Below are 13,824 nucleotides of genomic sequence, written 5' to 3'. Positions count from 1 at the left end.
GAGAAAGGAACAAGGCGGTGTAGCTTGATTCATGGGTGGGGTACTCTGCTGAGTAGCAGACACTGCTACTAGGCCCAAAAGGATTTCCTGGGCTAGATGCAGATAAAAATTAGTAATTAGATCTATAGGCGGTGTAGCTTGCTTCATGGGTGGGGTACTCTGTTGAGTAGCAGACACTGCTACTAGGCCCAAAGTATTGCCTGGGCTAGATGCAGTTCAAAATTAGTAATTAGATAAAAAGGTGGTGTAGCTTGCTTCATGGGTGGGCTACTCTGCTGACTAGCAGACCTCTGAATCCCAGGCCATAGTATGAGTAAACAGCTCTGCAGACTCAACCATCTGTGTTACCCCAAGTCATAGTGTATGTAGTTTCTAAAGGTTAAAAGGGGGGGGCGACCATCAATGTTAACTTGGAGATACTCCTGTACCATCCTCTCTAGGCATTGGCTATGCGTCAGACTTCTTGTCTCCTGTGGCCTTGCAAAGGATGGTCTAAAAAATTGTTGAAATGATTGGAAAAAATTTCTGTTACCACCAGATACGATGTTACTGTTATGGTTTGAGTGATAACTTGACAGTCCCACGGTTGGCAAGTTAGAACTCAGAGATTCACTACGTGCACCACTGGTGTTTTGTGGAAAAGCAGATGTAAGATTCTGTAACAGTCTCTGCTGATACTCCTGCATGCTTGAATCCTTTTCTATGGCAGGAATTATTTCGCCAAATTTACTTTTGTACCGGGGGTCTAAGAGTGTGGCAACCCAGTAGTCAGCATTACTTCGGATTCTGACAATCCGAGGGTCATGTTGCAGGTAGTGCAGCAAGAAGGCACTCATGTGTCTTGCGCATCCAGGAGCACCAAGCCCTTGTTGTCTTGGTGGTGGCGTGGTGAGAATCATGCTTCCTTCCTCTGCCCTCTCCCCCAACCTCGCACAACAGAAATTTGATCAAGGTCTCCCTCATCTGATGAGTCTTTTATGCCCAGCGCCAGTTCATCCTCCACTTCTTTCCTCGGCTCCTGCACCTTCCTCAACAGTTTGGCTGATACCATGCGCCCTTGGTAATCCCTCTCCCCCACCCTCCAATGCCAGCCGCCTTGGTGCTGCCGACCGTCTGGACCTTGGAGATATATTCCCTTCCGCATATCACTTTTCCTGTTCCTCCTCCTCCTCCTCTTGTCCCACTACCTGACTCCGAATACTTTTAAAGGTGTGCTCCAGCATGTAAATGACCGGAATAGTCATGCTGATAATGGCATCATCAGCACTAAACATCTTCATCGCTATTTCAAAACTGTGCAGAAGGGTTCATAGGTCCCTGATCTGAGACCACTCCTGCAGCGTGATTTGCCCCACATCTGGATATCGTTGGCCCAGGCTATACGTCATAACGTATTGCACCAGGACTCGTCGGTGCTGCCACAGTCACTGCAACATGTGCAGAGTTGAATTCCACCATGTGGGCACATCGCATATCAGCCGGTGAACTGGCAGGCCCAACGACTTCTGTAGAGATGTAAATCGTTGAGCTGCGGGATGCGAACAGCGGAAGTGAGCACACAATGACCGTGCCCTCTGCAGACCCATCTAGTCTCGGATAGTGGGATAGAAATTGCTGGAAAACCAGGTTCAAAACGTGAGCCATACAAGGCACTTGTGACATTGCCCCGGCGAAGGGCCGTACCCAGGTTTGCAGCATTGTCACACACGGCCTTCCCTGGCTGCAGGTTGAGTGGAGACAACCATTGATGGAACTCGGTCTCCAGAGCTGACCACAACTCCTCAGCTGTGTGACTCACATTTCCCAGATATTTCAAGGTAAACACCGCCTGATGCCATTGAGCCCTGGTGACAGCATAGTAAGGAGATGTGCAGGATTCCTTCTGCGCAGTTAGAACGCGGGTGGCATTACCAGACAGGCTTTGGGTGCAGGTGGAGGAACGAGAGGAGGTTGAAGAGGCAGAAGCAGTGGAGGAACTTATAGATACAGAGGATCGACGCGCAACTCGTGGGGATGGCAAGACTTGGACAGCAGCCCCTTCTCCTGCTGTCACCATAGTTTCTCAGTGCCCAGTCACTGACATGTAATGCCCCTATCCATGTCTACTCATCCAAGTGTCTGTGGTGAAATGCACCCTGTCACACACAGAGTTTCTCAAGGAAGCAGTGATGTTGTGTGCGACTTGCTGATGTAGCGCCGGCACAGCTTTCTTTGAGAAGTAATGGCGACTGGGCATCTGGTACTGGGGCACTGCGATGGACATAAGGTCTCGAAAATCTTCTGTGTCCGCCAGGCAGCATTTCTGTAGCCAACAGCTTGCAGATGGTGAAATTCAACCTCTTAGCTTTGTCATGGCTAGTAGGAAATGGTCTTTTACTTGTCCACATCTGAGTGACCGAGTGCTGGCTGCCTTGCTTAGATGGGGTTGAGTAGGGTGTCCCCAGCAAACTGCTGGTCTGTGAGGAAGGTGCAGGCAGAGATATTATGTTGCCTTGATCAAAATGTGGTGGTCTCGATGTCGGAGAGCGCTCAACACCAGCAGGTGTTTCCACTTGCAAATATTCTGACGACCTGCCAATCACACTGGCTGTTGCGGGTAAAGAGGTGGAAGGTCTGCGTCCAAAAACCATGTGCAACTGCTGTCCCCACAGTCACAGAGGATGAAGAGGCCTGGATGCACTTGATGGGGCAGACGGTGGTTTGCCCGGCCCACTAGGCCACATTGTAGCACAGTCAGCTTTCCACTGCAACTTATGCCTCATATCCATGTGACGGTTCATGCATGAAGTACTCAAACTATTCATTTTTTGACCTCTACTGAGATTTTGGTGACAAATCTTACAGACAACATGAGTTGGGTCATCCTTTGCCATCTCAAAAAATGCCCAGGCTATGCAAGGCTTATAGCCCATGCAACCTGAAGAGCCACCACGACTTGTGCTCAGAAGCACATTTGTGGTTGAGGATGCAGTTGTTGACGTGCTTCCAGTACTCCGTCTCTGTCCAGGAAGGCGCACCCTAACCTCGTCGTCACTAGAATCCTCCTCCTCCTCTGCTGACCTCATGGACTGGCGGACTGTGGGTTGACAATAAGTGGGGTCTTCAACCTCGTCATCATCACCCTGTGTGTTCTCACACCCATCGTCCTCAGAGCCAACCTCTTCCTGCCCTGACCAAAAAGTAAAATTTTCGTTCCAATCAGGTATCTCAGTCTCATCATCATCTTCCTCATTGTCTCCACCAACAGGAGTTACAGTTTGGGAACGAGGGTCTACATTATGCTCAGAACCTTCTTCATCTGGGCCTGGATCAGACTCACAAAGATTCTGGGCATCAGTGCAGATCATTTCCTCGTATGGATTCACAGAAGCTCTGGAGCAGACCTCTGATTCCCAGGCTATAGTGTGAGTAAACAGCTCTGCAGACTCAACCATCTTTGTTACCCCATACTCAGACAGGTGGCTGGAGACTTGGGAGCTGTGGGAGCTGTGAGGAAGCAAGTGCGATTGGGGTGACTGGAGTATTTGTGATGTTGAAGTTGAGGTGGAGGAGAGCCCACTTGAAGGAGCACTTGATATCCGTTCAAGCACCTGCTCCTTTTGTGCCTCATCTGGAATTTGTAGCGATGCTCATAGCGGTGGTCGTAAGAAAGGGATCATATCAGATTGTCCACGAAAAGAAGTAGACATCTTACTTTGGCTGGAAGATGGTCTTTCTTCTGCAGATGTTACTGTTGCTTTACCACCTACCCCACGGACACAACCTTTTTTTCCCTTTCCAACACGCCTATTCCCCTTTCCACCAGCAACAGGCCTTTTGCCACTCATTTTGGTGCTTAACTAATTGGCAACTCTGTAGTTGTTGGCACAAAAAACGATGGATGAAAACCGAGCAGAGCTGAGTGGCCAAACTGTGGTACTAGCCCAAAACGATTTACTGGGTTAGATGCAGTAAAAAATTATTAGATACACAGGCCATGTAGCTAGCTTCACAGGCGGGCTACTCCGCTGACATGCAGACACTGCTACTAAGCCCCAAATGATTTACTGGGTTAGATGCAGTAAAAAATTATTACTCAGATGACTACCAGACAATGCTACTAGCCCAAAAGGATTACCTGAGCTAGATTACACCAAATGCTGTGACAAACTCTTGCACAGCACTGGCACAGACCTGCCTGGCAAAAAGTGCTATGAACTGCTGTAACCTACCTTGAAAAGGGCTGATATTACAATTAGTCCCAACTCCCTAAACCTATCTCTATCTAACTGCAAAATCGCTCGCAATTCACACTCTTATACTGTATAGTGCCCACAGCAGCAGCGGTGCCGTCTAACACTAAGCTGCAGCAGTGAGGAAATGGTGGCGATGGGGCAAATGGCTGGTTCTTATAGGGCAAGGAAATGTGACATACACAGCCAATGACACACGCCCTTGCTTGTGTGCATTACATGCACTTTGCTGTGTGTGTGTGCACTGCTTATAGGCTGAGAGACTGCACCGCCCCACTGTAAATGCGGGAAAGAAAAAAAAATGGAGATCGGCATTATTTCAGCACAGATCTATCCCCCGCCCCCCCCGCACACTATACACTGAAACAGTCTATTAACATTGATAAACAGTTTTAATGTGAAAATCAAGTTAGGCTTTTGGTGAACGAACAGTTATTGAACAGAAACTCGAACAGCCGAATTTTAAGCAAATTGTTCGAGTTCGTCGAACGACTCGAACACCACCCAAAACAGCTCGAATTTGAAATTGGTGAACAGTCCGACTCGAACACTGCTCATCTCTACTGCTCAGTAGCTAGAATCCGACGCCAGACAAGAATGGGAAAATATAACTGCAGCAATTGGTCTCCTTACTTCCCAGACATGCACAGTGTAATGCTGCTGGGTGTGGACCCACTATGCCACACGCCGGGCTTACTCTGGTGGAGCATGACTAAGTGTCTACCGGGTCTTCAGTAGAGCCTTTGGTGGCGAGGATAGGCTGGACTGCCGGTAGATACTAGGTATCAGTCCAGGGCAGTATCCGGGACCACAGCAGCTGACCCGAGGGTCAGAGGTGCAGTTACGAGGTACAGAAGGGCAAAGACAAAGATGTGGTCAGACAATCCAAGGTCATCGCAGGCAGCACAGATTTTATACATGTAGCTGAGGTCAAGAGCAGAGAGGTCAGTCAGGATGGTTAAACAAGCCGGGTCGATAACAGAAGACAAAATGCATAAATGGGTGCTAGCAGGCTAGAAACCAACGTTCGGGCAAAGAGTGATGGGAGGAGCTTCCTAATACAGACCATGCTGGCACGGCATAAGCCAGGGAACCTAATCTCAGGATACAGCAAGTTTAAATTCCTGCAGAGACCGTCTATGCCCCCTAAAGCTAAAAGGAAACCAAATGTAGATGCAGCAGTACAGAGGAGTTCTGCGAGAAGCAAGCTCGGCGAGGCGGCCTGACACAAGGTGAAGCTGCATGGTGAGTAGGGTGGCGCTGAGAAGGCATGCGAATTACCACTGTGACACACTGACTGTTGTAAAAAGAAGAGGAGATGCCACACAATGGTAGACATGGCATGAGTTGCTGCCATCAATTTCTAAGTGAGTTCCATGTGTAACTTTCACCTTCTGATCTGTGTTCTATGTTTTGTTGTGGATAAAATATGTAATGATTTCCAAATCATTACATTCTTGTTTTCTTTACATTTTACACAGAGTCCCAACTTTTTTGGTATTAGGGTTGTTTCATCTTGTAATGCATTTGGTTTCATGACTGAGTAACCGAAATACCTTTCTTTTCTGGTATCTTATTTTATAGAGCGGATATTAACCAATACAGCAAATTTCCAGGTATTTTGTGGTAACATCTTTTCTCACCTACATATTATTACTATTGGAGCATTTAGCTGCCCATGTGCCATTTTTGTTATCATAGCTACAAAGTATCAAAAAGTGCATTGTAGTTGAATTAGTTTTCAGTAAAAATTTACATATTTTTAAGGCTGTGTGCCCACGTTGCGTTTTTATGCATTTCTACTGCATTTTTTGCCGCAGCGGAAACGCATTAAAACGCTTAAAAACCGCATTCCCATGCAATCCTATGGGATTCCGCAGTTGCTGTGCCCATGCTGCGGATTTTCCAGCTGCAGAATCACATAGCGGTAAAATCCGCAGCATGTTAATTATTTCTGCAGAATCGTTGCGATTTCGCAGACATAGGATTGCATTGAAATGCTCACTTTACGCATGTGGCTATGCCCACCATGCGTAAACTGAGCGCTTCATATGCGGATGGTACCCAGGGTCTGCAGGAGAGGAGACTCTCCTTCAGGCACTGGGAACCATATTTCTGTAAAAAAAAATAAAATAAAATAAAAAATAAGGATATACTTACCATCTGATGGCCCCCGGAGTCCTCCCGCCTCTCAGCGGTACACGGGGCGGCTTCCGTTCCCAGGGGTGCATTGTACGAAGGACCTGGGATGACGTCATGGTCACGCGACCATGACGTCACAAAAGGTCCTTCGTGCAAAGCATCCCTGGGAATGCAACGTACCGGGAGAGCCGCTGAGGAGATTGGGGGCTGTCTGAGGGTGAGAATAACCATATTTTTTATTTTTTTATTATTTTTAACATTCTGTCTTTTACATAGGCAGCATCAATAGTAAAAAGTTGGTCACGCTTGTCAAGCAGTATGCTTGACAAGTGTGACCAACCTGTCAATCACTTTTCCAAGCGATGCTTCAAATCGCTTGGAAAACACAAGCATTCTGCAAGCTAAAAATGCTTGCAAAACGCTTGTGTTTTGCAGGATAATGCATGCGAATTCCGCATGCTTTTTACCAGCGGCAGGGAGTTGCGGAAATACTGCGGACATTTCCGCAGCATTTCTACAATGTGGGCACATAGCCTAAAGAATCTTGCATCCCTATTGTGGTTACAAAATAAGGCAGAGGCTACATGGCAATGTGTGGAGTGACAGCAATTTTCAGACAAGTCACGTGACCTAAAACATCTGTGCGACTTGTCGGCAACTTGCTTTCACGCATCTATTTTACCTGTCACCAGGTTTTCCCAAGATAAACTAGGATCACCATCACCATTGCCCAAAAATTACCTTTTATAATTCCCCCCCCATACGACACTGTGGGGATGATGTAGAATGTGTCATCCACATGAAATGAGACGAAAGAGGAGGCACCAAAGCAAATCCAAGGTCACTCATCGGACCGGATCATGCCATATGGGGGATTTTAAAATGTATTTTTGGGGCTTTGCAAAGGGAATTTGGGTCTTGTATACATCTTGCTACTCTGCTGTAAAAGAGGCTTTAAAGTTGGTGGCCATAGTTTATATTGGGAAAACCCTGTGACAGGTTCTCTTTATTAATAATAATAATAATAATAATAATAATAATTTTTATTTCCATAGCGCCAACATATTCCACAGCATTTTACATTTTAGAGGGGACTTGTACATACAATAGACATTACAGAATAAACCATAACTCAATAGATTATGTGGACTGAGGGCCCTGCTTGTACGCTTACAATCTATCAGGAAATAGGGGAGACACGAAAGGTAAATGGTAAAGTGCATGGATTGTACGGTCCATCCATCAAATTAATAAATAGGGTATTTATATCCATTTAAAGTTCCAATAAAATTGTAAAAAAGGCTAAATTACAGATGTCACATGCACGTTACAGTCGCATGTGACTTGCATTAAAGTCTATGTCTAAGTATCGTGTGACAGAAAATCCAACTCATTTGAAAACATTTCCATCTCGCAGTCGCTCGTAAGTCACAATGTGACACCATAGGAAATCCATAGATGCCATGTCATAATGCAACACAAAAATCTCAATGTCGTATGACACATATCGCCATGTAGATATAGCGTAAAACAGATTACAGAAGACTAGTTTTTTATGTACAGGTGATACTGGTGATAACCCACAGCATTACAATCAACTTTCTTATATTTTGCAACTCACAAACTTCAATTGATTTTATTATATTGACGAATACAATCTTGTATGAGCCAACAATTTTTTCTAAGAATTCTATCTTTTTAATTTTTTGATTTCCTTTACATCAAGTTTGTCCAGATTTTATCTTCGAATGGAAAAAACTTAATATCTACGCACCAAGAGTACAATGGGTCCTTGTCATGTGTTTCATAACCTTTTTTGGCACGTTGGCCGTGGAGTTCAGACACTGCAGGTTTGAAATAATTTGTGTTGAGAACCAGCAGCACCAAGAAATCTTAAACAGCATGTCTGAAAACATGTCTGATATCTCCGAGTATCAAACAGACCAATTGTAATGTGAACCGACAAGACTATGTAAAGGACAAGGAGAATATGAACTGAAGTGTTATTTCTCTTCTCCAACTGAAATAACCTGGGACTGCAAAAGACAAATCATTTGTTTCTAAAACATCAGTGTTACTTCTATGAATTTTTTCGAGACCATTATGTTTAGAGCTTGGAACAGCAATTCGATTCAACGGTAGTCTGGAAATGTGAAAATAATCCAACAGCAAGGTTGGAAAAATAATTCTTACAGAAAGTATCATCCCTACGAAAAAAAGCTATTATGAAACCTGTACAGACTTGGCCTGGTGCCAAATGTATCCGACCTCTCTCCACCATTGTAAGTCTGGAATCTTGATGGTCAGTGAGTGCAGCCATCCAGGTGACCACAGACTTCTCACTGCCATATTACATTACGGCACTAGTGTATCACTATCATATTGCACTGTAGACACCCTATGATGCTATTGAGGCCAATTTGCTACTTGTAATTAACAATAACAGTACTTGATTATGGGGCAACTATTGGCTGTGATTGTGAGAGTAAATTTGGCTGGTAATTATGTGCGCAATTAAGACCTCAGCCCAGGTAGGAAGGACACTTTTATTTTAATTTTTCGATATCTCTCCTATCTATCCAGTCCTACAAATAATATATAATAAATGTTGGGCCCTCATCTTAAACTAGTGCAGATACAAAGTTGTGAACTTGTTGCGGATCCAATCAATGGCTAAATTTGAGCCTTTTGGCTCCAATGCAAAATTTTCAACATGCCCTCAAACTATCTTTAACACATTTTGTATTTTCATATGGACTAAAGGAACTCTTTTGGCCTCCCTAAGCTCTGGAAACTTTTAGGCCTCACTAGGCACCAGAATCCAGGTCCTTCTGCCACCCCTGCAAGAATTATAGTTATACCACTAGATCTAATCAGAATTTGATCAGGATGTAGAAAATTGCCAGCTTTGAATTTCACTGGTTGATATCAAGTCAGTATTTTTTATAAATTAGGCCCAATATGTGCAACTAGATTAGCAATTTACCTGCACAAGATCACAAATATCAATCAATTAGCAGTAACAATTGGTTTAACAAAATGTATTACAGGAAAAACTTTTCTAGTTTTTTGGGGAAATGCATTTTCTAGAATTTTAATGGTCAAAAGCCATAAATTAGTGATCACATGCATATATGTTCTGTACATTTACATTATTGAAGCTTAGTGCAATGTCATCTCCATGACTCCAGGGCCAGTAATTGAGTCAGCCGTATATTATTTACCTATCTATAGATACTAGTAGGTAGTAGTGATGAGCGAGTGTGCTCGTTGCTTGGGTTTTCCCGAGAACGCTCGGGTGGTCTCCGAATATTTGTAACTGCTCGGAGATTTAGTTTTTGTTGACGCAGCTGCATGATTTACAGCTGCTAGCTAGCGTGAGTACATGTGGGGGTTTCCTGGTTGCTAGGGAATCCCCACATGTAATCAGGCTGTCTATCAGCTGTAAATCATGCAGCTGAGGCAACAAAAACTACATTTCCGAGCACTTACAAATACTCAAAGACCACCCGAGCGTGCTCGGGAAAACTCGAGTAACGATTATACTCGCTCATCACTAGTAGGTAGCCGTATGCAGCTAAGCCAGTGCCACAATGGTGAAAATGTACAACTGCATTTAGAATTCTAAAGGTATATGCACACAGTGTTTTTTGAGGAATTGTTTGGCGTGGGTAAATTAAAAAAATTAACCACCTGAAAAATGACAGAAAAAAAAATTCACTATTAATTTTCATTGGAACACCACTATGCTGGTCATATGTTCAATCTTTTGAGGCTTATTTTTCCACTTCAGGTTGTAAAAAAACACCTGGTAAGGGTATGTGCACACAGCATCTTTAAAATATAGAGTTTTTCAAGGCGAAAATGGTAAACGCCAATGTTTACTTTACAGATTTGTCTTCCTTTTTTTACTATACTTTCCAGTATACAGCTCTTGCAAAAATTAAGAGACCACTACAAAATGTTCAGTTTGTCTGATTTTTCTCTTTGTAGGTATATTTTACACTAAAATGTAAACTGTTCTTTTATTTTATAAACTTCTGACAACATGTCTCCGAATTTCCAAGCAATAAATTTTGTTGTTTTTTCTGAAAAAGAAAAATTGTCAAAATTTAAATAAAACAGTGCTTTCAGACCTCAAATAAGGCAAAGAAAAAAGGTTCATAATTATTTAGAAAAAAACAATACTAATGATTTAACTCAGGAAGAATTCAGAAATCAATATTTTGTGGAATAACCATGATTTTTAATCACAGCTTTCATGCATCTTGGCATGCTTTCCACCAGTCTTTTACACTGCTTCTGGCACAAAAATGTAAGCAGTTCTTCTTTGTTTGATGGCTTGTGACTATCCATCATCCTCTTGATTACATTCCAGAGGTTTTCAATGGAGTTTAGGTTCTGGAGATTGGGTTGCCCATGACAGGGTTTTGATGTGGTGGTCTCTTAATTTTTGCCAGAGCTGTATATAACTACGGTTTCCAAACAAAGGCTCCCAAAGATTGAACATGTTACTTCTTTTAACCACTTCAAGGTTTTCAAACTCTCAGGTGGTTAAAAGAAGTGAAATAAGAAGGAACACGTGCACAGCAATGATGTTTTGTCATTGCTGTGCATTGTGTTCATTTCTTGCGGTGCTCTTAGGGCACCTTTTTTGGACCATTTCAGTCAGAATCAGCCTGAGAAACACGTTATGTGCGCATACCCTGAAAAAAAAGCAGTTCCTGAAGTGATTTCCACTAGAAAACGCGTAGATTTGACCGACTCAAAGAATATTCTGTATGCACATAACCTATTGGTACACTGTTTCGTGTTGAAAAAGCAGCATATATTCATTTCTGGAAAATCCGCTGCATTTAACAGGTTCAAGCAAAATAGATGAGATTTCAAGAAATTTCATACACTTGCTGCAAAAATGATCTATCGAGTAAATTTACAAATTGGAGATCTGCAGCCTGTCAGTTTGTTCTATGGCTGTTAATGCACCACAACACCTTCTTTGCCATGATATCCGCAGCAGTAAATGCAGCTGCAGGTTTCACTGAGCAACCCCCTGCAGCGCAACCTCCTGTCATAATATGTTCATAAGGGTTAATTCCCACTATGAGTATTTTTGAGTGGAGTTTTTAATATTGCAGATTTTCTGCAGTATGTCTGCACCAATTAGATAAATTTGGTTTCTTGCATTTTTTTCACTGCTTTTTTTAATGCGCTTTTTACACCATTTTATTGCATTTTAATCAGCTGCAGTTTTCGTCTCTTTTTAATGTGTCATGATTTAAATAAAACAGTTTTATTTTTTATACATCCTGATACATGGCTTTGGTAAAACTTTGTTGATAAAGTCATGTGCAGATTACATGCATTTTTAGTTGATTTAAGCTATGGAAACGCACTAAAAATGCATATAAGTTTTTTATTTGTAGATTTTTCTCATCTCATTCAAGTGTGTGGGGGAAATCCGCACATAAAATGCATATTTACCACAAGAGACTTCTTGTGGATTTCAAAAATGTTTCACAGGTCAGGCTACACTTTAAGGCTGCCGTCACACTGGCAGTATTTGGTCAGTATTTTACATCAGTATTTGTAAGCCAAAACCAGGAGTGGAATTAGAGGAAAAGTATAATGGAAACATATGCACCACTTCTGTATTTATCACCCACTCCTGGTTTTGGCTTACAAATACTGATGTAAAATACTGACCAAATACTGCCAGTGTGACCGCAGCCTAAAAAAAATGAACGTGAGATTTCTATAAACTCTATATACTCTGCTGGAACTGCAAGGCCTTATGCACACGTTCAGTATTTGGTGAGTTTTTTACCTCAGTGTCTATAAGCCAAAACCAGGAGAGGAACAGTCAGATGGAAAGTATAATAGAAACACGTCACCACTTCTGTGTTTATCACCCACTCCTGGTTTTGGCTTACAGATACTGAGGTAAAATACTGACCAAATACTCAACATGTGCACGTGGTCTAAGACATGTATTCTTTGAGCAGTGAAAATATGCAGTGTCAAAAACGCTCTGAATACTCATTGTGGGAACACAGCCTTAGACACTGAGGTAATTACACGCTCTAACGTTATCCATTCCTCATAATCACTAGTGTCATTGTAGAATCCTGCATAGAAATAGTCAACGTAACATTATCTCAGGACAGGACTTCTCTTTTATGGCAGTAAAGGCATCAGCTGGAGTCTTGTAAGGGACATGGCACTGGAAAAAATTAACTAAGGTTTGGGAGGCTTTATTGTGCCATGTCTTCAGTTCCTCTAGGTTTTACCTGCTTTGACTTTAAAGAGGTTGTCCACTACTTGGACACACTGATCTGATTCCCTATGTTAATCCCCCCCCAGTAAAATAATAACAGTTAGGCCAGGTTCACATATTTGGTATTAGGCCAAGGTCACACTTGTGAGTGCAATGCGAGAAACTCGCATCAATACCCGGCACTGTTGCCAGCACTCGTGACCGGACCATTCAGCTGCATAGAAATACATGCAGCCGCACACTTCGGTCCCGAGTGCCAGCGGCAGTACCGGGTATTGATGCGAGAGACTTGCGCTTGTTTTTCTCACTGAACTCGCTAGTGTGACCCTGACTTTAAGTTCACATTAGGCGTTATTGCAGAGTTTTTTATGCAAATTTTCAGCTGCGTTTTACAGTACCAGCAAAGCCTATGAAGGATATTTCAGAAATCTCATGCACACACATTGTTTTTTTGTCATCAGTATTTTGTGCTTCGCATTTTTTTTTTTTTGCACAATGGAGCATGTCACTTCTTTCAGTGTTTTTTCAGCATTTTTCAGCCATTGAAATTAATGGGTGGTGAAAAAACGCTTAAAAAAACGCACCAAAAATGCAGGTATCAGGTTTTGCTGCGTTTTTGTGCCAAAACCTGATTCTATGGAATAGGACTTTTTTTGAACACTAAACTTTATGAGCATGCCCAAGAGACAAATCTAGTATGCTAAAGCCGCAGCAAAAACGCACAAAGAACACAAGAAAAACCCAAGGAAAACATGCTGAAATAAAACGTCTGAACTTACCCTTTGGTCAGTATTTTACCTCAGTATCTGTAAGCTAAAACCAGGAGTGGGTGATAAATACAGAAGAGGTGACGTATTTCTATTATACGTTTTCACACCTGGTTTTGGCTTACAAAAACTGATGTAAAGTATGGACCAAATACTGAACATTTGAACGTGGCCTTATACTCACCTCTGGTGCCGATGCAGTTCCAGCTTTGTCAGTACTAGCTCTCCTGGGAAAACGTGACTTGATAATATATTGCCAATTAATATGGCTTTTATTCTTGTAATCATATTTCTCAGTTCCAGTAATGCCATATACTTAGTAATACACAATAGTCTGCTCTAAGCTGCATGCAGCGGGTCTAATAGTCATGCGTGGCTCTCAGGCCACTAGTGGAAGAACGTTGAG

The 13,824-nt window shown here is 42.7% G+C and overlaps 1 protein-coding gene across 1 annotated transcript in view; it reads left to right on the top strand.

The window, feature by feature from the left end:
• TMEM150C (transmembrane protein 150C) overlaps positions 1-10,465 on the top strand; it is a 313,387-nt gene extending 302,922 nt beyond the window's left edge. Inside the window, exon 9 of the mRNA XM_077274713.1 lies at positions 8,110-10,465. Within this exon, the coding sequence (XP_077130828.1) occupies positions 8,110-8,327 (218 nt within the window). The 3' untranslated portion in view covers positions 8,328-10,465. The remainder of the gene's footprint in view (positions 1-8,109) is intronic.
• Positions 10,466-13,824: the final 3,359 nt, after the last annotated feature.

This window comes from Ranitomeya variabilis, chromosome 1 (assembly GCF_051348905.1).
Source record: "Ranitomeya variabilis isolate aRanVar5 chromosome 1, aRanVar5.hap1, whole genome shotgun sequence".
NCBI classification, from domain to species: domain Eukaryota; kingdom Metazoa; phylum Chordata; class Amphibia; order Anura; family Dendrobatidae; genus Ranitomeya; species Ranitomeya variabilis.
The sequence above is the reverse complement of the archived record's forward strand: the minus strand, read 5'-3'. Positions and strand labels throughout refer to the sequence as shown.